The 24,465-nt window shown below is 38.4% G+C and overlaps 2 protein-coding genes across 6 annotated transcripts in view; one reads left to right on the top strand and one right to left on the bottom strand.

The window, feature by feature from the left end:
* Window positions 1-1,262: 1,262 nt before the first annotated feature.
* On the top strand, window positions 1,263-16,884 carry unk (unk zinc finger). Of its 2 annotated transcripts, none has more exons than XM_062056279.1 (15): window positions 1,263-1,543; window positions 1,898-2,107; window positions 2,754-2,930; window positions 3,010-3,140; window positions 6,177-6,312; window positions 6,402-6,519; window positions 6,593-6,677; window positions 6,752-7,041; window positions 7,127-7,192; window positions 9,965-10,148; window positions 10,222-10,323; window positions 10,410-10,595; window positions 10,656-10,837; window positions 15,052-15,312; window positions 15,612-16,884. In XM_062056279.1, the coding sequence occupies exons 1-15, from the start codon at window positions 1,395-1,397 to the stop codon at window positions 15,777-15,779; spliced, it is 2,445 nt and encodes an 814-aa protein (XP_061912263.1). In that variant the 5' UTR covers window positions 1,263-1,394; the 3' UTR covers window positions 15,780-16,884. The 2 variants fall into 2 exon arrangements, with proteins under 2 accessions (XP_061912263.1, XP_061912264.1); XM_062056280.1 differs by lacking the exon at window positions 1,263-1,543 and adding an exon at window positions 1,552-1,793.
* unc13d (unc-13 homolog D (C. elegans)) overlaps window positions 16,169-24,465 on the bottom strand; it is a 48,715-nt gene continuing 40,418 nt past the window's right edge. For 2 of the 4 annotated variants that reach the window (XM_062056275.1, XM_062056276.1), the window contains exons 29-34: window positions 21,140-21,211; window positions 20,984-21,067; window positions 20,794-20,914; window positions 20,599-20,722; window positions 20,302-20,525; window positions 16,170-16,993 (exon numbers count right to left, since the gene is read on the bottom strand). In XM_062056275.1, coding sequence (XP_061912259.1) covers window positions 16,884-16,993; window positions 20,302-20,525; window positions 20,599-20,722; window positions 20,794-20,914; window positions 20,984-21,067; window positions 21,140-21,211 — 735 coding nt within the window. In that variant the 3' untranslated portion in view covers window positions 16,170-16,883. Of the gene's footprint in view, window positions 16,994-20,301; window positions 20,526-20,598; window positions 20,723-20,793; window positions 20,915-20,983; window positions 21,068-21,139; window positions 21,212-24,465 lie in introns of all 4 variants that reach the window. The other 2 variants (XM_062056277.1, XM_062056278.1) reach the window with 2 other exon arrangements.

Here is a 24,465-nt window from a genome sequence, read left to right as displayed (position 1 = left end):
GCAAACCTGTCAGCTGTTGCCGTATATACGTAATATGCCGATAAGGAGAAGTTTGTATTTACACGATGAGTTGGGTGTGTTTTGACCTCCGCCAAACCCCTGAGGCCGACTCACCGAACCCCTAGGGCAGTGGTTCTCAAATGGGGGTATGCGTACCCCTGGGGGTACTTGAAGGTATGCCAAGGGGTATGTGAGATTTTTTTTTAATATTCTAAAAATAGCAACAATTCAAAAATCCTTTATAAATATATTTATTGAATAATACTTCAACAAAATATGAATGTAAGTTCATAAACTGAACATCAAATCAAGTAGGCTATTCCATTCATTCAATAATAAATGATAAATGGGTTATACTTGTATAGCGCTTTTCTACCTTCAAGGTACTCAAAGCGCTTTGACAGTATTTCCACATTCACCCATTCACACACTGATGGCGGGAGCTGCCATGCAAGGCGCTAACCAGCAGCCATCAGGAGCAAGGGTGAAGTGTCTTGCCCAAGGACATAACGGACGTGACTAGGATGGTAGAAGGGGGGGGGATTGAACCCCAGTAACCAGCAACCCTCCGATTGCTGACACGGCCACGCTACCAACTTCGCCACGCCGTTTATTACCATAAACCCAGAGTTTCCCCCATGCCATGATGGTTTGGCCCTCACTAAAATGTCTGTCAAAAAGAACTGTGAAAAGAAATGCAACAATGCAAGTGTTGACAGCTAGATTTTCTGTGGACATCTTCCATAAATATTGATGTTAAAGATTTCTTTTTTTGTGAAGAAATGTTTAGAATTAAGTTCATGAATCCAGATGGATCTCTATTACAATCCCCAAAGAGGGCACTTTAAGTTGATGATTACTTCTATGATTAGAAATCTTTATTTATAATTGAATCACTTGTTTATTTTTCAACAAGTTTTTAGTTATTTTTATATCTTTTTTTCCAAATAGTTCAAGAAAGACCACTACAAATGAGCAATATTTTGCACTGTTATACAATTTAATGAATCAGAAACTGATGACATAGTGCTGTATTTTACTTCTTTATCTCTTTTTTTCAACCAAAAATGCTTTGCTCTGATTAGGGGGTACTTGAATTTAAAAAATGTTCACAGGGGTACGTCACTGAAAAAAGGTTGAGAACCACTGCCCTAGGGTTCGATCGAACCCAGGTTAAGAACCACTGTTGTAAAGTATCATTAACAAACGATGTAATCTAACTGGGCCTCAAAATTACAACAATCCCCAAATGACCTGAACGCAGCACCCGTACTACTTCCTGCTGCCTCGCGCAGACTCAAAGCGTTGCAGAATGCGGATTTCGAAGCTAACTCGGCTAGCTAGCCTCTTTTGCTAAAAACAAGCTAGTTGTTGTGACTCTTCCGACGGTTAAAATGTCTAAAGCGCAGCCCCAGCTCCCATTATCTTCAGCAGCGACGACCTCCGGGGCACACTCGTCGTCCTCTTCGTCTTCGTCCGTGGGGGGCTCGACATCTCCCGCAACTGTGTTGAACATTCAGCCCGAGAAACCTCAACACTACACGTACGTGAAGACAGCCAGTTTAGCCAAATAAACTAGCCTGATACATACGCGCACACACGTGTCGTAGTTTACAGTATAGCGTAGACAGTAATGGAATGTGCGTCCTTACGAATGGCTCTGTTTTGACTACAAACTATTAAGTGATCATCTTAAAATAGGGTCTAACGTTACACACTGCTAGATTAGCAATATAACAAAAATAAACAATTTACATTAGGATGGAATGCAACGTAAAAAGTGTACAAGACAGGTAGGAAGTATGTAATATTTGTTTAAATGCTACACACCCTGTCTTATCCATTCATTAAGTAATATGGTTATGTAATGTTTGTTTTGTTGGTTCTTCCCCCTCAGGTACTTGAAGGAGTTCCGAACAGAGCAGTGCCCGCTGTTTGTACAGCACAAATGTACACAACACAGACCCTTTTCCTGTTTTCACTGGCACTTCCTGAACCAGCGGCGCCGCAGGCCCATGCGCAGACGGGACGGAACCTTCAACTACAGTCCAGATGTTTACTGTACCAAATTTGACGAAGGATCGGGGACCTGTCCTGATGGAGACGAGTAAGGGGGAAACTGCCACCTTAACGTAGTTTGAGAGTCTTTGCGACTCATAGCACCCATAGTAGACTCGAAGATTAATGCCAACTCAGTTTAATCTGCATTACATTTTGATTTCTCCTGAAAACACACCTCGATATTGTGGTTGTCGACGACCACGCATTTGTAGTTTCAAAAGGATTTAAAATTGTGTATGGGGATAATGTAACTCTTTTGTGGTGTTGGTGTGAGAGTAAAAGCTGACACAGTTTTTAGACGCTGCAAACGATACATTTAATCCTAAAAATGTACCTATTGTGTCACACAATTGCTGAGATAAGTGATCTATTCAGTAGATAAAGTAGTGATTGAAGAAAGGCCCCCCTTGCAATTGTAAGAAGAGTAGTGGCTGATGTGTCATTGGAATAACATTACCATCTGAACGTTGCCTGTCTTGCACTATGTTGTCTTCAAAAAGGAGCCCAATTAAAGGGGAAAATACAAATGTGAAGGATCCTGGTTCAAAGAACAATGCATTGAACATGCTAATTAAGTTTTAGTGTGCTAATAATCCCAACTGTACCTTTTGCTATTAGCGACAGGAAAAATTCACAATTTGTATGGCGGAAGATGAAATTACTGTTTTGTTGTTACATCTGCATCCCCCCAGGTGTGCATTTCTACATCGGACAGCAGGGGACACAGAGCGAAGATACCACCTGCGCTACTATAAGACAGGCTCATGTATCCATGAAACAGATACAAAAGGCCACTGCAGCAAGAATGGCCCCCATTGTGCCTTTGCACATGGATCACACGACTTGCGCAGCCCTGTGTATGATATCAGGTGTACAAAATAAGCAATATTACAAAATAAATATGTATGTGGTGATAGGAAGGTATTAACATTGTGTCTTGTTTTACAGGGAAGTTCAAATGATGGAGTCTCAAGGTGGCTCTGGACCGACAGAAGGAGCCGGTGGAGATGCACAGTCAGGCCAGGCAGCAAGTACGGCCCTTATAGAGAAGATACTAAGTGAAGAACCAAACTGGCAAGGTATATCTCACAACAATGTCAAACATTTCTTCATCTGCACTATTAGTCAGCATGACATTTTGTAAATAGCAGTATATTTCAGCCCAAAACCTCTGCTGAAGAGAATTTTCAGCATGACACTGGCAAAACCTCTAATTTAACAAAATATGTCTGTCGTGTAATCAAACAAATGTTGTGTAGAAGAGTGTGGAAATATTGTTAAGTCAAGATATGCCATGCTGATTAAACAATTACCATTTTGCTTCAACAAAACATTGCATGCAAAGTGAACTTCTCTCTCTCTCTATCTCTCGATCTCCTTCGCTCTCTCCCTCTCTATATATATATATATATATATACTACCGTTCAAAAGTTTGGGGTCACATTGAAATGTCCTTATTTTTGAAGGAAAAGCACTGTACTTTTCAATGAAGATAACTTTAAACTAGTCTTAACTTTAAAGAAATACACTCTATACATTGCTAATGTGGTAAATGACTATTCTAGCTGCAAATGTCTGGTTTTTGGTGCAATATCTACATAGGTGTATAGAGGCCCATTTCCAGCAACTATCACTCCAGTGTTCTAATGGTACAATATGTTTGCTCATTGGCTCAGAAGGCTAATTGATGATTAGAAAACCCTTGTGCAATCCTGTTCACACATCTGAAAACAGTTTAGCTCGTTACAGAAGCTACAAAACTGACCTTCCTTTGAGCAGATTGAGTTTCTGGAGCATCACATTTGTGGGGTCAATTAAACGCTCAAAATGCCCAGAAAAAGAAAACTTTCATCTGAAACTCGACAGTCTATTCTTGTTCTTAGAAATGAAGACTATTCCACAAAATTGTTTGGGTCACCCCAAACTTTTGAACGGTAGTGTGTATATATATATATATATATATATATATATATATATATATATATATATATATATATATATATATATATATATATATATATATATAAATAATTATTTTTTTGTTTCAGGTTAAATGTGTCGTTACTATTTTGACACCCCTGCATTTCTCTCAGATAATGCACCACTTCTCCCAGAAAATTGTTGAAATTACAAATGCTTTGGTATTCACATGTTTATTTCTTTTGCTTGCATTGGAACAACACAAAAAAGCCAAATCTGATATTATTTTACACAGAACTCCAAAAATGGACTGGACAAAATTACAGATGTCCGATAATAGCTTTTTTGCCGATATTCCGATATTGTCCAGCTCTTAATTACAGATACCGATATATACAGTCGTGGAATTAACACATTATTATGCCTAATTTTGTTGTGATGCCCCGCTGGATGCATTAAACAATGTAACAAGGTTTTCACAAAGTGCATTATTTGTTTTAACATGCCTCAAAACAGCAGCTTGGAATTTAGGACATGCTCTCCCTAAGAGAGTATGAGGAGGTTGAGGTGGGCGGGGATGGGGTGGGGCGGGGTTGAGTTGTGTGGGGGTGGGTAGGGGGTAGCCGGGGTGTATATTGTAGCGTCCCGGAAGAGTTAGTGCTGCAAGGGGTTCTGGGTATTTGTTCTGTTGTGTTACGGTGCGGATGTTCTCCCGAAATGTGTTTGTCATTCTTGTTTGGTGTGGGTTAACAGTGTGGCGCATATTTATAACAGTGTTAAAGTTGTTTATACGGGCACCCTCAGTGTGACCTGTATGGCTATTGACCAAGTATACTTGCATTCACTTGTGTGTGTGAAAAGCCGTAGATAAAATGTGACTGGGCCGGCACGCAAAGGAAGTGCCTTTAAGGTTTATTGGCGCTCTGTACCTCTTCCTATGTCCGTGTACACAGCGGCGTTTTAAAAAGTCATACATTTGACTTTTTGAAACCGATACCGATAATTTTGAAACCGATACCGATAATTTCCGATATTACCTTTTTAAAGCATTTATCGGCCGATAATATCGTCAGTCCGATATTATCGGACATCCCTAAACAAAATTATCGGCACCCTCAACTTAATATTTGGTAGCACACCCTTAAAAAAATAACTGAAATAAATCGCTTCCTGTAACCATCAATGAGTTTCTTACACTTTGCTACTGGAATTTTGGACCACTCTTCTTTTGCAAACTGCTTCAGGTCTCTCAGATTTGAAGGGTGCTTTCTCCCAACTGCTGTTTTTAGATATCTCCACAGATGTTCTATAGGATTTAGAGCCAGTTTCATTGATGGCCACTTCAGAACTCTCCTGCGCTTTGTCTTAAGCCATTTTTGTGTGCTTTTTGAAGTATGCTTTGGGTCGTTGTCCTGTTGGAAGACCCATGACCTCTGACAGAGACCCAGATTTCTGACACTGGGCCCTACATTATGCCCCAAAATTATTTGGTAGTCCTCAGATTTTATAATGCCATGCTGGAGAAATAAACATGTGAATACCAAAGCATTTGTAATTTCAACAATTTTCTGGGAGAAGTGGTGCATTATCTGACAGAAATGCAGGGGTGCCAATATTTTTGGCCATGACTGTATATAAGTGTGTGTGTGTGTGTATATATATGTATGTGTGTGTGTTTGTGTATATATATATATATTACACACACAATATTTATGTATGCAATATCAATGGGGTATTTGATACCCGTATGGGTATCATCTGATGGCTACTGCACTGTATGTGCACTTTGATAAAAAGTGCTGCACTTTATATACTTCTGCACTTTAAGTGAAGCTGCTAAAATACTGTAACTTGACCGCCCACTGATTTGTAATTCACATACCCTGTATGTATTGTACTTATATTTTAAAGTGTTTATCATTATGTAATTTTAATATTGTGTATTTTCAATCCTGTGTAATTTAATTGTGGATGTTAGATGCACCATAAAAGGACTACAGATGGAAATTAACATGGTGCTAAATCTTGTGCAGCCATCTTTTTAATGTAACTGCACATTGTCCTTCAAACAAACAAATACAAAAAAAAATTACAAAATACATATATTATTTGTTTTTCATGTGTTATTTTGATATGAGTTATATTAATTTTACTATTTGCCTTCTCCTTTTTTCTGTTGCTTTGTGTCTCTTTAGATAACAACTACGTGCTGTCCCACTACAAGACGGAGCTCTGTAAGAAGCCACCCCGCCTGTGTCGTCAAGGTTACGCCTGTCCATATTACCATAACAGCAAAGACAGGCGGCGTAGCCCACACAAGTACAAATACAGGTGTGAAAAAACCAAAGTAATGCAGGAAGCTATCCTTAGTCGATTACCACTGTGCTCTATAATGTTGTCGCTTGCCATTGCACCCTCAGAGCGTTGCCGTGTCCAGCTGTGAAGCAGAGTGAGGAGTGGGGAGATCCTAGCAAATGTGAGGGTGCCGAGGGATGCCAGTATTGCCACACGAGGACGGAACAACAGTTCCACCCGGAGGTACATCTCAAACACACGGTGTATAAACATGGACACATCACTCTTTAACGGTGGTGTTGATTTGTTCTCACAGATTTATCAGTCCACTAAGTGTAATGACATGCAACAGTGCGGCAGCTGTCCCAGAGGCCCTTTCTGTGCTTTCGCACATGTTGAGAGTAAGTAACACATCCTCTAGTGGTACCACAAAACACAACTTTCTGTTTATTTTATTTTTTTAAACACACTCTAGAGCCCATGGTCCTCGAGAAACCATCATTCAACTCTCCCAGCTCCCCCCCACCTCCACGACCTCCAGATCCTGGTTTCGAAGAAGAGGTGGACACAAGTGCACACAATTTAGGGCTTGGTCATGTCGCTGACCCCTTCTCACCCTTGGCTGGGTCACGTGGAGCTGAGCAAGGACTGCTAGGTAACGTGCTTACTCTGTGTGAGGCCATAAGAGATGGCGGCGAGCCTTTGTCGCCCTGGGCAAGAGAGGGAGGCTATGGCAGGGCACCTGGATTTGAAAGGGAGGATCAGGTGAGATGTGAATTTAAAAAAAAAAAAAACGCATCTTGGGAATTGTTATATCTGATGCTGGTTTGTTTGTTTGCTGTATTTTCAGGCCAAGCAAAGGAGTTTTGCTCTTGAACAGCGTAGCAGAGAGATGACACTAGTACAAAGCAAACAGGTAGAATTAAATCATTTGCCGCATCCACCTTCTTAATTTGCACATAAAAATTAGGTTTGTGTGAGTCTTCAAAAAATGTGAATCATGATTTCCTTGCTTAAAATAGAACTTGTGATTCTCTGCAACCATTTTTGCACACATGCAGGGCCAAGTGCTTAAGTTCAAAATTTAAAATATCACACCATTTTATCAAATATTTTAATCATTATTATTAGACTTCTCAGTGTCTTGTTTTAAAACCTCAAATCTGCCGTTCCTTATGGAAGGTCCTGAAAGTACAGTTGATGGAGGACTTGGTTAAGAAAAAAATATAAAAAGAAAGAAAATAATTAATCAATTCAAAAACAATGTTTTACTCGCCCACTGAACACTAAGCTCATGCACATAATGTAGCAAACAAGTCAAATGTGAATTAATTAATGGTAAACAATGGTGTAGAAAGGTACGGGACAGCACTCCAGTTATAGTGTTTTTTAATAAATGCTGGTATTGCTTGTGTAAAAATGTCTTATCATGGTTGCCGTGACGGAAATTATCACACTTATCATTATTATAGCGGTATTGTTGAATGTGCTCAAAAATACTTGTAAACAGACTGAAATCTTTTGACCAAGCAATTTTTTGATTAACTAAAATAAATAGACACACTGTTAGAAAACCCAATATTTTGCATGTTTTGTATGTCTTTTACTTTACTGATTGACTTTGTCTTCTTTTTTTAAATATTGGTTTGTACTGTACCACTTTATTTAAAAGAAAAGAGTGTCACAAATAAAATCTATTATTATTTATAATTTCTGGCGGGCGTTGTGGCGTCCGACTGTTCAGCTGTCCTAGAACGCAGTGTAAAAACACCTCTGTCTCGTATTCCTCTGAGTATAGAATGATCACACTGTACTAAGAGAGCACAGCTTTAATGTTCGGTGTGCACAACTGAATATCTATGTTCCTCAGACAGCAATGTGTTTATTTAAGTTTCTTAATGGGGCAAGAAATGTGTCTCTTGTGTTCATGTTAGCATATAAGATAGCAAGCTGGCGCCAGTCAGTCTGGGAGTTTATCAAAATGCAATTATCAATCACAGTTTTTCCATCATTTTAATTTAAAACGGTAATACTAACCGTCGGGAGTTTTGGTCAGTTTTGGGAGCATTGGTCTTAAAAATTGCTAAAACTGACAAGGTGTATCTCTGCCAGGATGAGACCTGATGAGTGTGCATCATTTTCTTTTATATTGTAGAAAGTAGTCAGATTATCTTATTTTTGTCGTCTTGTTTTGTAAAGCAAGCTCGAGAAGGCCACTGACTCTGAGTAGAGAAAACACTGAACCATAACATCCCAATCACTTCTTCAACCCAAGTGCAGATTGATCCATGTATGTCAGTACACAACTATGAAAAGTATTGATAATCTAGACAGTAGGGTTGGACAATTAATCAAATTGTGATTTCAATTTCGACTATGGCAGAGTCACTTAATTGGCCAACAAAACAGAATCCGCTGTTAAACGCAGAATATCACGTTAGAACATAGTTATCATGTTTGTGAGCATACTAATTGAACAATTTCCCTTGTGGATCAATAAAGTTTATTTGTCTAATTCATTCAAATGATCCTAATGGTGTGTCTAAGGCAGGCGCAAAGGTCGACTCAGAGTAGCTGCAGTGTATGTTGGAACTGAAAGTGTAACTAAAAGTATAAACAGGGTGCCAAATAACAGTACAGATTGATACATTCTCATTATTGTTATTATATACTATGCATTTCTTTTATTTACCAAATATCCGGTTACCGGTGCTTCATTTTGGTACTAAGTGAATGCAGTCTCAGCAATCTGGTGATTATATTGTGCAAGTAGCGTCTAGTAAGTAATGTAACGTCCTGACAGGAGCACACAGTCTGACGCTTTTTTAAAACTTTAATGCCAACTTTACCTCGCTGAAACAGCAGCCCTCATAACACCGCTGGCACCACAGCCAACCTAAGCTAGCCAGTAAGCAACAACAGCACAGCACTTCCTTATTATGCACCAATCACAGTTACAGTGAGCGAAGTTGCATTCATAAACCCCGGGAATTATGAGCATAAATAGTACAACACACAAGTTGCTTTCCTACGCTCTGTATTGTTGCAATAATTATGTCATTTAATCAGAATCAGTTTTATTGGCCAAGTATGTCTAAAACACAAATAATTTTGTCTTGGGAGACCGTGCTCTCTTTGTTTAGTTATTTTTCAATTACTAGTCTGTTCAACTTGAATTACACCAAATCCAATGGGAATAAAAAGTTTTTTGTGTTTTTTTCTCCATTTTTTGAAAGTACCGGTTCAGGCACTGTTTAAGCACCGGCACCGTTTTTCTAGTACCAATTTTGTCCTAGTGTCGGTTAAATTGTAAACGATACCCATCCCCAGTGACAGTTGGGCTTTTCAAGTTTGAGGCATGTTTTTAAAAATTGTGCCGCATTAGGCGTGTTAAAATCTTAGGATTAATCGTTTTTGGGGGTCGCACATTGGCCCAGTGGTTAGCATGTAAGTCTCGCAGACAAAAGATAGTGTTAAACTCCTCTCTGTGTGGAGTTTGCACAATCTCCCTGTATGTTTTTACGCAGGATGCACCGTCTTTCTCCCAGTGTCCAAAACTTGCATGTTAGGTTAATTGGAAGTCCTAAATTGTCCATAGGTGTGAATGTAAGTGTTGTGTAAAAGTGAGTTTAAACATTTTGTGAAGATAAGAATAAAGTGATATATTTGTGCATGGTGTCTCCTTCAGGATCTGTTGGTATGTTTGCCAGTGGGCAGCCCTTTAAGTATATCCTCTAGCATCCCCTCCAGTTTGGCTGCCACTCCGCCCAGCCCTGCACCTCCCGGACCCCCGGGAAGCAGCATCGCATCAGGGATGAATGCCAACGCATTGCCATTCTATCCCACCAGTGAGACAGTGGAGTCAGTTGTTGGTATGTCAAGATGTACATATCTGTGTGTCAAAATAGCATAAGAAATTAAAATCCAAGGTTTTTCATGTTTCAGAGTCAGCACTGGATGATCTTGACCTGAATGATTTTGGTGTGTCTGCATTGGAGAGAGGTTTGGATAGTAACTCTTCTCTGCCGAGTGTGGGAGTTATGCTAGGTAATTGTGTGAAAACCTTAACAGCACAAATACTGCGCCTAGCAGCGTGTTTTATTACTACAGAAAGGTATGGTTTTCCTTCGCAGGAAGAAGCCAGCTTCGGAGCTCAGCCCCAGTCAACATCCCAGGATCCTTTAGCACGTCTGCTCCTTTTAGCTCACCTTCACCGTCCCCGCCAATCAGACCCCACACCTCTCCATTTTTCTCTACTCAGCTGTCACAACCTGGTCAACAGGAGACCGCCTTCCTGGGACCATCTCATAGCTCTTTAGGTTTGTAGGTGAATGACAATGTGATTTAATATTGGATCGAACCTGATATTTGTATTATAGGTCTTAACGGCATGAGCAGTAACATCTGGGAGCACTTTCCGTCAGGCCAAGACTCCCCCAGCACCCCTCCTACCTTGCTACCCTCCGGTCCCTGTGCAGAGACCACCAGGCTCAAACAGGAGCTGGAGGAGGCTCACAGAGGGCTGAAGCAGTGGGATCACAGCTGGAGACACACAGCTCAGGTAGAAACATTTATTTATTGTTAAGTGGAATTATACAGTATCAATGGTATTAACAAGCTGATATTTTGTAGTAGTGCCACTTGAAGACAACAAGCTATTAATGGATGTCAATGAATAGCAGCAACCATCAGGTCAAATTAAATAGAAGTGAGAGCATTGCTTAGCAACATTGGTTATAAATATTGCAATACTATATATAGTATCAGGGTTGCGCAATATAAACATTATCAATTATATAAATTTGGTTGACGATAGAGATTTTGATATTATGGTTATATCGCGATAACACATGTTGTCATTTGCTAGTGACAAGCGAACAAAGGCGTCTTCAATGCGACAGGGCTCGAATCTTAGCTTTTTAAGGTCAAGGCAAGTGTTCCCTTAAAGGAGGGCTCATATTTTAGGGCACCAAGGCAAGTTAGAAGGGCACCAAAGCAAACGTTATTTTCTTACGTGGCAGGGACTCCAAAGCATGCATATACACTGTGTGTGTATATATATATATATATATATATACACACACCGTATTTTTCGGAGTATAAGTCGCTCCGGAGTATAAGTCGCACCGGCCGAAAATGCATAATAAAGAAGGAAAAAAACATATATAAGTTGCGCTGGAGTATAAGTCGCATTTTTTGGGGAAATGTATTTGATAAAACCCAACATCAAGAATAGACATTTGAAAGGCAATTTAAAATAAATAAAGAATAGTGAACAACAGGCTGAATAAGTGTACGTTATATGACGCATAAATAACCAACTGAGAACGTGCCTGGTATGTTAACGTAACATATTATGGTAAGAGTCATTCAAATAACTATAACATATAGAATATGCTATACGTTTACCAAACAATCTGTCACTCCTAATCGCTAAATCCCATGAAATCTTATACGTCTAGTCTCTTACGTGAATGAGCTAAATAATATTATTTGATATTTTACGGTAATGTGTTAATAATTTCACACATAAGTTGCTCCTGAGTATAAGTCTATGAAAAAAACTGCGACTTATAGTCCGAAAAATACGGTAATTAGCCATGTGGCTGTGCGCTAATACAGTGGCTAGCAATGCAGCTAATGGGCGCAATCCATTCTGCCTCTAAATCACTCTAAAATGCATCCAAAAACCAGTGGTCCCCAACCAATGGGCCGCGGCTCGGTACCAGTCCGTGGATCGATTGGTACCGGGACGCAAAAGAAAAAAATATATATATATATATATTTTTTTTAAATTAAATCATCATAAAAAACACAAGATACACTTACAATTAGTGCAGCAACCCCAAAAAACTCCCTCCCCCATTTACACTCATTCACACTCATTCGCACAAAAGGGTTGTTTTTTTCCGTTATTAATATTTCTGGTTCCTACATTAAATATCAATATAGATCAATACAGTCTGCAGGGATACAATCCGTAAGCACACATGATTGTATTTTTTTATGACAAAAAAATAAATAAAAATCCCCCCCGGGCTGTGGGACAAATTTTCAAGCGTTGACCAGTCCGCAGTTGCAAAAAGGTTGGGGACAACTGCAAAAACCACCAACAATACTTGATTTTCGTTCTGTGACCTGTATAATAACAAAGCTGTAGCAACATAGTTATTGTAAGAGCAAACACTGAAGTACATTTTTTCTAGTGTAGTAACACATCGCCTTGCTCACAGAGACACTCGCACTGCTATGGCATAAGCAAAAGGTAAGCTATTTTCTACGTCAGCATCTGAATGGCTTTTGAGTTTGTCTACCACAAGACAATACGATAGGACACCAATCTGTACTGACTGAAAAACATGAACAATCATATTACAGTATGTGTTAAGTATAAGCTCACATTTCATGTTTTGTTTGTACACAAGTAGCTCGACTGTATATGTAGTTGTTAGAACTGTCAAAGTTAACGCGATAATAACGCGTTAACTGTAATTTCCTTTAACGGCGATAATTTTTTTTAACACGCGACTAACGTTTTTGACCCTCGGCCTGTTCTGCAGGTTGGGGAAATGTGTAATGGCATCCAGTTACTGTTGAGCCGCAGGCTCAAAATAGCTTGCAGAACTGCACAAAGAAAGAGGGACCTTATGGAAATCTCAGATCCAAAGCCAAGTCGTTCTCCGGACAAGACAATTTTACCTTCAATCGCTGTGAGACGACATTATTAGAGCGAACGCTGAGCGAGCATTGCTGCTTAGAGTGAGGAGAACCTTCACGTCCGTGTTTGGATTACAGTTAAGTGCATTAGATTGTTTCTCAAACTGCTTTAGTAGGAAGGAATACAAGATCAGCAGAAACAAATACGGTAGAGAGGAAATCTAAAGTCACTTTTATCTGAGATTTTCGTCAAAACATGTCAACTCTTTTTTCATACCAATCACACACGTCCGTTTCGCGGCTTGACAATAATAGTGCTAAGCTTCAAATCTGGTCTAACCAACAAGACAATGAAAAATCGTTTATACAATACGATCATGCTATTCTGTGTCATGTAATATTTCTACCTAAATAAAAGTTTTCTGGCGGATTGAAATTAAAAGTAACCCGTAAAACATAACCCGTTTATCACTCAAAAGCGCCGATTCCAAACATTGGAATACTCTGTATAGTTTGACTTTCTGCAATTTAAAAACTGCACTGCACATCATATTTGCAGCTGGTAAAAGTTTAAAAATATAATATGGAGATATACGGCAGGCCTGGTGGAAAAGCTTACTAGGCAAACACTGCCCGCTGGCTGTATTTTGCCCAGGTCTGATCAATATTATATTGACTCACTCGATGGACAGTTATCCGTTTGGTCTAGCGGTGGGACGTTTCCAGTTGATTTTGGTAGGTGGAAAAAAGTTTCTACCACTGCAGGGTTTGTTAGAACGAACAGTTTGTCTTTCGTTGTGATGCAGTTTCTTCGAGCAGTGTCCTCCTCTCCACATACAAGAAACTTTTTCATCCATAATAACGTTGTCTGCCACTCAGTGCAGCAGGAGCACTCCATTGTTGGCATTGTTTGGCTCCAAGCTCCACGTAACACCATCAAGTCATGTCGATCTTAACTCTCAGCTTCCGTCTGCTCCAACCTTTCATCCTCTCTTTGTGCTTGGTTCTAGAGGCAGTAGCTCATCCTGCGTGTATTCAGCTTCAAAAAGATAAGGTTGTGAATCCTCATTTGTCCAAAAATAGTCGTCTTCGTTGTCTATTACTAAATCTGCCATGATTAGAACACACATGTAAAGTTGAAGTGCGTGGCTATGAGCAATGAAATCAATGTGCCCAGGAAATAAGTTCCGGTAATGCACAAAGTGAAATAAATATACGGTAAGTATTAAAGATATTACATATTGTTATAAACGTGTCTGTTACTACATTATACAGTATATATACATATATATATATATATACGGTATATATATATCTGCTTGACACTCAGCATCAAGTACTGCTCCCCTCACCTCCCAGGGGGTGATTAAGGGTGATGGGTCAAATGCAGAGAATCATCCCTTACAAGCGTTTTTTTTTTATCTTTAGAATCCAAAAAAAAAAAAAGTATTTTCTTGTCTCTTATGATTGTGAATGATGGGCAAAATTTAATATTTTAAAAAAGTCGACATTGACATACATGGTTAACTGCTTTCATCAAGATCAAAAATTGGAGAACAAAATAGGTTATATCTGTATATCAACATTTTTTGGTTTGGTTTTGGTCTTAACTCTCTTTGATTATGATCGCTAAACATCATGAAACAATATAACTAGTGTCCAGTTACAAAGTACAATGTGCACACCGTAACTTCCTGGTCATTACAAAGCAAGCTAGATTATTTGTTTGTTTGTTTTTAGCCACAGGCAGAAACATTTGCCCTTGTACTAAATCTTTTATTTGTATTTGTATTTTATTTTTTATATGACAACAGAAGAATAAAAAAAAAAGTGCACAATTATGAATTGCTTTCAAAAGGTTCAAAATCCCATTCTCTTTATGTCTCTCACCAAAGTCACAAGTAAATGTGCAAACAATGGTTGTTTGGGTCATGTCACCGTGACACGTAGTCTGAGGGGCGCCAACATTAACGGGTCCCACTGCAGTTGCATCTCTCTCCGTCTCTCTTTGTGTATTTTATTTTGTACAACCATATGTACTGTACAATTTGTTTGTGCTGGTTGCTTTGTGTGGAATGTTAGGCTGTTACGGATAATATCCTGCCTTTTGTCACGCAGTCCTGGGCTACACTGAAAGCAGACGCAGAGGAGTCGCGCGCCCATGCAGTGCGGTTGGCCATGGAGGCGGAGAGAAGCAGGCAGGGGGAGGAGGAGGCACAGAGACAAGCTGCTCTCCTGGAGGAGGCGCTTGAGACCCTAAGGAACGGAGAAAACCCCCATCGAGCACTACACCAGCTCCAGCTGTTACACAGACTGCCCCTGGAGTCTGTGCTCAGTCTGCAGGCACAGCTGTGCAGCTGCCTACACGCTGTGGAGCAGGTAACCCCAATATGAGTACATTATCAATCCCTAGACAAATTCATGTGTATATTCAGGATCGGGAGCTTTATAGTATGCATGCAAACTGACAAGTGGCTGAAGGTGCTTTAAATTTGGGCAAGTTAGCAAACAGCAGAGGAGTCATTTTGAGGTAATTCACTAATATTCAAAACACAATTTTATAAGTATGTATATCTATTGTCTTATATTTTTCCAAAAATTAGTTGAAAATAGGCGTCAATGAGCTATACGTGTAACGTTCCCTTGTTAAAGTGACAGTTCCTCTGCATTGTCCCCAGGTGGCGTACAAAAAAAAGAGGCAGTGTTGCATATCTTGTGGCGAGCAGGGCTCGGTCTCTTTGTCATGCGGCCATGGACTGCAGTGCCAGAAGTGCTCCAGCTCGACGGAGTGTCCTCTCTGCCCCGAACAAGCGCTGGAGCAGCAGAAGCAGCAACAACTCTCCTGACCTCTGGGACCACCGTAGAGTCCGCACACCTGTCAGCCCGTCCTGATTCCACAACTACCAGCCATGGATCTCTGCCACCATCCCAAACCTTCCTGCTCTTTGTAACATGAGCACACTTGATTCCTGGCAATTTGAGTGATTAATAAGCTCTTTGTGTGGGAAGAAAGACAAATCATTCCAGTATTGACAATGGGAACACCAATATATATATTTAATTATTGACCAGCAACACTGATCTTCTCCACTTACTGTCGTCTCAAACAGCACTTGTTGCTCCTTTCACACAAACTGTGGACCATATCTGAAAGAAAGTGTACTTTATCTGGTACACTTGTGCACTAAAATGCCCCACGTTATGTAAAATGACAATTCATAACGTGCGTTGTATTGGTCAAGTGTACCTAATCAAGTGGTAGTCTGTAAGGATAGTCTCAGAGTTGTCCACATTTCCGCAAAGAGTAAGAAATGTTCATTTAATTTGCTTTTTCTACTTTTATACATTTCTGTGTCATCATTTTTGGCAAAATGTGTAAATGGATGAATGACTGAAGAAACTAGTACATATTTATTGACATAATCAAAGGTAGTCTTCAGGTATAATGTAACACACCTTAAAATTCATATATAGTCCCATCCTGTTACAAATTGTAAATTGCTACAGCCAAAGGGGGCCAACATATTAGGTAGTGCTCATCTAGGATTATTCAATTTGTTTTTTAGCAAAATAAAAATGTGACTATTTAGATTTAGATTGAACTCTACAACATGCATCCTCTGTAAAGCACTCAGGTAGAAACATGAAGAGGGATGCATATGAACACAATCAATGTAAATATACTCAGTTGACTTGTGTACACATTTGTTTCTTTATACCTGCCTTTGTTGAGAACCATGTGATGCTTTCAGACATTTCATTGTAGTTTATTATTTACATCATAATCTATTGCACTGGTAAGACAAAACATCAAAAAGTGAACTGGACAGAGGTTATTTTATTCTACACCAGTCTTTCCTTATCAATGGATTTAGTTGTGTTGTTTTTTTTTGGTAAAGATCATTAAAGCAAATTGTATATTTTTGGAAGATAAAGTGATTGTGTGTATGTTATGGTTGACTTCCCTCCTTGGACTGTTTCTCTCTTTGTCTTCGTTTCTTCACAAAAGCTTGTGTTTCTTTTTCACCTTTCCTGGACTCCAGTAACCTCAGGATGTTGTCTTATGGGAAAAGCACACACATAAACAGGATTGTATGACAGAAGGTAGACCACTAATAATATGCACTCCATGTGAATCCGGAAACTATTTGCAGCGCTTCACATTTTCTACATTTTATGTTAAAGCCTTATTCCAAAATTAAAATTCTACAAACAATATCTTATATTGACAGTATGAAAAGTAACTTTTTTAATTTTGTAAATTTATTCAAACTAAAAAATCACATGTACATAAGTATTCACAGCCTTTGCTCAATACATTGTTGATGCACCTTTGGCAGGAATTACAGCCTCAAGTCTTTTTGAATACGATGCCACAAGCTTGGCACACCTATCTTTGGACAATTTTGCCCATTCTACTTTGCAGCACCTCTGAAGCTCCATCAGGTTGGATGGGAAGCGTTGGTTTTCATCTGGGATGTCTCTTTACATTGCTGCATTCATCTTAGTCTAGTCAGGGAGGTGACCAAGAACCCGATGGTCACTCTGTCAGAGATACAGTATTCCTCTGTGGAGAGAGGAGAACCTTCCAGAAGGACAACCATCTCTGCAACAATCCACCAATCAGGCCTGTATGGTATAGTGGCCAGACGGAAGATAGTTCTTAGTAAAAGTTTGACAAAATGCACCTGAAAGACTCTCAGACCATGAGAAACAAAATTATCTGGTCTGATGAGACAAAGATTGAAGTCTTTGACGTGAATACCAGGCTTTATGTTTGGAGGAAACCAGGCACTGCTCATCACCAGGCCAATACCATCCTTACAGTGAAGCGTGGTGGTGGCAGCATCATGCTGTGGGGATGGTTTCCAGCGGCAGGAACTGGGAGACCAGTCAGGATAGAGGGAGAGATGAATGCAACACTGTACAGAGACATCCTGGATGAAAACCAATGCTTCCCATCCAACCTGATGGAGCTTGAGAGGTGCTGCAAAGAGGAATGGGCGAAACTACCCAAAAATAAGTGTGCCAATTAAGCTTGTGGCATCGTATTTAAGACTTGAGGCTGTAATTGCTGCCAAAGGTGCATCAACAAAGTATTGAGCAAAGGCTGTAAAATTTTATATTTACTGTACATGTGATGTTTTCATCTTTTTTTATGTTTGAATAAATTGCAAAAGTAAAAAAAAAAAATCAAAATCTAATCACATGCTCCTTATCCCATTTCGGACATTCCCCTGAAAATCCACCCTTACCTTTTAGCAATGTTTCTAACTAACTGACAAAACCATTTTTTTTGGTATTTTTATAGTATGTGACCCGTTGTGGGTTTAGTGTCCTTCAAAATAAATATGCTTTTTCCTTTCAGCCATAGCTTAGGGGAAATGATTATTGTACATTTAGAGGTAATATTTTTAGTACAGTATATTGAATAATAAATTAAAGTCAACAAGTATTTATGTACTGTTTGATGTCAGACTTTACAACACTGGATTTTTGTCTTTCAAATCCAAAATAGGAAGTTGTTGCAACATTATCTTGTAAATATTTTGGGTGATATTTACAGACAAAAAAGGAAATTCTGTCTTATTAATTAAATACATCACACACAGAAAAAAGTTAAAACAAAATATTTGTTTAAATGTATTTAACTGCTAATTAAAATCAGATTTTCCCAGATACATGAGTGTTAATGTTAAAGTTGTGCAACACTCGTTCCAGTGGACGTCTTGCTATCCATTGGTCAGCAATCCAAGGAGAAAACAATTCCTCAAAAACAAGATGGCAAGCAGAAGTGCAGTGCATTCCTTTTAAAGGAGACCCTTGCAGGTATACAACATGGGGAAATTGTAATGACTCAATATTCACATGTCCACTAAACCGGACATCATGCGCATTTTGACTTTCATGTGCAATATTCACATTGTTTTGGAAAATACTTCATCAGCAGTACGTTTTTGGCTTCTAATCCATTTGTTATCATTTCAATATTAAATTAGGTTTTATTTAAATGCAACAATATTTTGTGGATCAAGGCGACTTGTCTAGGGTGTACCCCGCCTTCCGCCCGATTGTAGCTGAGATAGGCTCCAGCGCCTCCCGAGACCCCGAAGGGAATAAGCGGTAGAAAATGGATGGATGGAAGTCTCAAAAAAGTCAGGTAGCTCAATGTTTCTGCAATACATTACCAGTATTTTTTGACCTATATATGTTGTTACAGTGTTGGATAGTCAAATAATGAGATTCATACATGTCAAATTGAGCCCTACAAGCGGTTTAGCACAGTTTTTTTTCTTATGTGTGTTTTTAAAAAGCTGCATTGTCAGTTATACTTATAGGCTAAATAAACACCTTTTTAATCAGGCTTTTCATTAAACATCTGCTTTTTCTATTTCTATTTTATTGTGTTGTTAATATTTACATTTTTACGTGTTTTGTCATGTCTTATGTTTTATACTATATATACACATACTGTATATACATATATATACACACATATATATGTATATATACATATATATACATACATATATATATATATATATATATACATATATACACATATATATATACATATACATATACATATACACATACTACATATGCCTACATATGTGTTTGTGCATATAATATAAAACAAATGATAAAATATATATACATGTCTGGCGTTCATTTGAGTTATTCTCCATTGTGGATGCCTAAAATGTGACCTTTTACCTCAAATCCTCAGTGCCATGCCATGTTTTGTTTTTGTTCTATTGTCAATAGCGCTGTATGTATGTGCACGTGCGTGTGTATTCTTCTCTTCTATTATTATTTCTATTTTTGTAATGTTTTGTTTGGTTTGGTCTGGTACAGCACTTTGTGCTTGCCACTTGCCTGTGAATAAAAAGTGCTATGTTAATAAAGTTTGATTGGATTTGCGTGACATGCCCATGTAAACACTCAAGGCCTGCTCCCTCACATTTGCACAGCGTGGAAGCCTCGGAAAAAAATGTTTGTTCAGGTGTGAGAGAAAGTCTTTGTTTAGCTTCCCTAAAGAGACGAATGAATCAGTAAGAACAATGTTTCTCTGCTTGTAGGGCTGTCAATCTTTGGGCATCACATAATTAGATTCGATTGTTGGGGGTAACAATTCGATTCTCGATAGAAAATCAGTACTTTATTTTTTTATTTTTTTAATAACATTGTGTGCCAGTGCTATTGTTAACTACATTCCTATTTGACACCCCTACTGTTTTGTTCTTATTCTGCACAGACATCCAGCAGTGCCGTGTATAATTATACATTTCAATCCTTGTGATAAAATGGATTCATGGCATGGATATGTCTCATTTGGGCATTATTACAAAGCAAAAGAGATGCTACCGTTCGGTTTTGGGTGCGTCAGAGGGAGGCGTATTTGGGCAGGCGGGGCATCGGGATGAGAGCCCAGGCTGTCCGTCTGTTCCCCTCCTCTTGCAACTCCAGGTATATCTTTGAGGGACAGGAAGGCTTCACCTTCAAAGTCGTCTGTCATCCAGATGTCGTGGTCCAGGACCGTCACCACCAGGCAGGCCCCTGGAGCCTGGCATTGATCCAGTCCCACCAAACTACAATAGAGACAGGTGGACTCAAAAGAAGCCATTATTGAATATTTACAGATGAGAAGAAGTGAGAACTTACAACTCAAAGGCCTCATCAAAAAGTGGATTTAGATCGCAGCTCTTGATGTGAGTGCAACAAGGTTCCACCTCAGGGAAGGTGTGATAAGGCTCCAGACATAACTGCACATAAGGGTCACTTGAACCTGTGGAAGGTACAAAATATTTCTATATCCTTCTGTAGTTTTTGTCCAACCATACTTGGAAGTAACATCACCATTAGAGTCCATTGGTAGAAGGCTGACTGCATTCAGAACTTCCACTCGGAGTCTTTGGTCAGATCTCCTGTAGGAGGTGAGAAGGGTGACCGCGCCATATTTCTCACTGCCAATCACTCTCTGCAGATAAGGGGAAAAAAAAAAAAGATGAGAAGAAAGTAGGACGCTTGTCCAAATAAAAGAACTCACCTGCTCCCATATTTTTCTTTCGAGAAATTTTTCCTCGAGCTGGCGGCTGTTCAGCGAGTGATGAGTCAGGTAGGCTTTGAGAGTCTGGAGCGCAAAGAAACGTAGAAATTGTCGTTTTGGCAGTCCAATCACCTTGTCGATGTGAAGAAGCCTCACCTTGTACTCGTCAGAATGGAGCATCTCGAATGGAAGTCCGTTACCCTCGCCATGGAAGCACTGTTCGAGGCCCTGAAATCAAGCATCAAGCAAGTTTGGAACATGTTGTAGAACAGGGGTGTCAAACTCATTTTAGATGGGGGGCCACATGGAGAAGAATGTACTCCCAAGTGGGCCGGACTGGTAAAATCACGGCCCGATAACTTAAAAATAAAGACAACTTCAGATTGTTTTCTTTGTTTAAAAATAGAACAAGCACATTCTGAAAATGTACAAATCATAATGTTGTTGGGTGTTTTTTTTTTACACTTATATGTTGCGGTTAATAGTATTCTACCTTTATTTGTCGTTGTTTATACTTTAAATAAATGATGTGATAAAGTTCATCAGTCAACTCACTGGTGTTCATTTTCAATCTATCAAGATAAAAAAATAATAACAATATCAAATTGCAGGATGTTATTTATGTAGTTTGCTCATTTTCCTCAAATGATGTACTAACATCATGTGGTTTTTTGTTTTTTTTATACATATGTAGCATCATCTACAAAGATACAAAGAATTGCTATTGCGACATCCAGTGGAGACATTTAGAACAGCGGTTTCTTCTATTCAAAAATTTCGGCTCATTTTTATATTTAGCAAACTCATCCCACGGGCCGGATAAAACCTGTTCGCGGGACTGATCCGGCCCGCGTGCCGTACGTTAGACACCCCTGTTCTAGAAGGTTTGTATTGATATTTTTCAGTTCTCTGCATTGTGTTTTGACATTGTTGATTATGTCATTTTGTTTTGTGTTCACAAAGTCAGGAAGGCTTTGGGGGCAAAAAGCCAAAATATTTAAGTATGAGCCAAAAGTAGTCTTTTTAGATAATATTTAAATAGTTGTATCTTTTTTATATTGTTTATAAATCAGTATTTAAAATTATTTTGCTGATATAATTCATATATTGTTGTATTTATATATTGTTCACAAATAAGTTTGTTAATTTAAAAAAAAAAGTGTTTTGTTTTTCCTTTGTCCTATGTTTCATTTTGATTGTGATAATAATCAACAAATTAAAAACCAAAAGCACAAAATTATTCAACGATGATCTGTTTTTTAGGGAATTGAGAATCCCTCAACAACAAATTCAATTCAGTTTCAATTCAGACAATCGATTGTCCATGCACACACACGTTTGCAATAAATGATTCGGTATAGAAATGATAATAAAACCTTTTAAAACAGGTTACAGGTTATAAAAACTTCCGTTGGCTGCTGACATACGACGAATATGCACAGTAGGTAAACGCCAAGATTTGTTAAAATTGACTCTAAAAAAAATGGAAAATTATGGATTGATTTACAACCAGAATACAAATGAATTGATTTTTTTAATTCTAAACGATTTCTTTGAGCACCCCTACTGTTTATACTTGGTATCAGATCGGTGTCAAAATTTGCAGAGTAGTCCGACATATTTATAATCTGTGGAAACGTTTTCAGATAATGCTAGCTTTGTTATGTTAATACTAGGGCCGCAAGAGTAACGCACGTGCATCCTGACTCCTTTTTGACCCTCGGTCCATTCTGTAGCATGGGAAATGTAACAGTGTTCAGTTACTGTTGAGCCACAAGCTCGAAAATAGCGAGCAAAAATTAAGAAGGAAAAGAGTACATTATGGAAATCCCAGGTCCAAAGCCATGCCAAGTCGTTCTACAGACAAGACAAGACTATTTTATCTTTGATCGCCATGAGACGACATCACTGGAGTGAAAGCGTTCTGGAGCACTTTGCCGCTTGCAGAAAGGAGGAGCTTCACATGCGTGTTTACATTTTAGTTGAGTGCATTAATAACATAAAATGGAGATTGTTACTCCAACTAGTAAGATGGAATAAAAGCCTAACAGAAAAGAAAGACGATCAGCAAGAAGTCTAGAGTCACTTTCACGTCATCAAAACATACATCACACACTTGCGGCTTCACAAAAATAGGGCTACACGTCACATCCGGTCTAACTACTATAACAAAATGACAAATTGTCTTACATTACGATCATGCTTTGTCAGATGTTTTGTAATGTAATCTGTGATATTTCAACTTAAATACATGTTTTCTGACAGATTTAAATAAAGTGTGTATTATTTTATAACTTGTTCTGATTACAGAATGTTAAGCAGGCTGAATATTACATTTTAATAATAAATAGAGAAGGTTAAAACATTGTCATGCAGAGATACGACTACCATTAACTTGTACAACATGTAATGTATAGAATATCAGAAGCATTTATTCAGGTAGAAATATTACAGATTATATTACCAAACCAGTGTTAATTTTGACAGCCATTTTTAATTTAGTTTAAGTCATAGTCTTTTGACGAATATATATATATATATATTACTTTTAGTCATATTTTAGTCATCTAAAATAATTTAGTTTTAGTCGACGAAATTCCTCAACATTTTAGTTGACTAAAATTACATAAAATGTTGTCGACTAAAATATAAAGTATAGCAGCCAACGCATCTTTAAAGTTGTCTTGAAAGCACTTTTATTATTAATTATTGCAGAGCATTTCAAAAACCAAATTCACAAAAAGACCTGCACACCATGAATATTTTAATAAGAACTTTTTTCACTCACCTTATTGTGTGGGATTGTTTCAGCTGAAATTAAGCATTGTTTTCAAATGTTTAAAACATGACTAAAATGGTCACATAAAGAAACAAACTAGTTTTATTCTAGATTGGCAGGCCTGCTTGCCTATGGGTAGTACAAAAGTAATGGTTGACAAAATTAAATATGATTGGATTTCGTCTCTGTCAATTACTTTTGTCTCGTTTTTATTCATTAACTAAATTGTCAATTAATTTTGTCATTGTTTTCATCCAGGTACATTTGTTGTGATTCGTTATTGTCTTACTTTAGTCAGGAGAAAATAGGTCATTGACGATAACTAACACAAACATTTTTAGTCAACAAAATTAATACTGTACCAAACATCTTTGACAATCAAACCATGATCGTAACAATCCACATTGTGTGTTATTAATGTGTGAAACTGGTATCTAAACATGGTGTAGCTCCTCTCCTCTGAATGCGAGTGCTCCTACAGTAGGAATACAAATGATGTATTCCTACAAAATACCAACTCTGGCAAGACACCAACGCACTTTTTAAAAATTTTCATTAAAAGCCTGTTTATTTCCTTTTTGTGTTGAGCTGTTTGAAAAAGCATCATGTTTAAAACATTTTTTTTTTATTAAAGCAAATAAATTGCCCAGTCATGGTAATAACAACCTGAAAATGATCCGTCTCGGGCACACTTATCAATGAT

The sequence above is a fragment of the Entelurus aequoreus genome, linkage group LG08 (assembly GCF_033978785.1).
Source record: "Entelurus aequoreus isolate RoL-2023_Sb linkage group LG08, RoL_Eaeq_v1.1, whole genome shotgun sequence".
NCBI classification, from domain to species: domain Eukaryota; kingdom Metazoa; phylum Chordata; class Actinopteri; order Syngnathiformes; family Syngnathidae; genus Entelurus; species Entelurus aequoreus.
The sequence above is the reverse complement of the archived record's forward strand: the minus strand, read 5'-3'. Positions and strand labels throughout refer to the sequence as shown.

What these genes read in the sequence shown, in the direction of transcription:
- unk (XM_062056279.1), top strand. Translation starts at nt 1,395, where the DNA reads ATGTCTAAAGCGCAGCCCCAGCTCCCATTATCTTCAGCAGCGACGACC. An exon ending in AGCCCTGTGTATGATATCAG is followed by an intron (nt 2,931 to 3,009) that starts GTGTACAAAATA and finishes CTTGTTTTACAG; the next exon opens with GGAAGTTCAAATGATGGAGT. An exon ending in GCCTACACGCTGTGGAGCAG is followed by an intron (nt 15,313 to 15,611) that starts GTAACCCCAATA and finishes CATTGTCCCCAG; the next exon opens with GTGGCGTACAAAAAAAAGAG.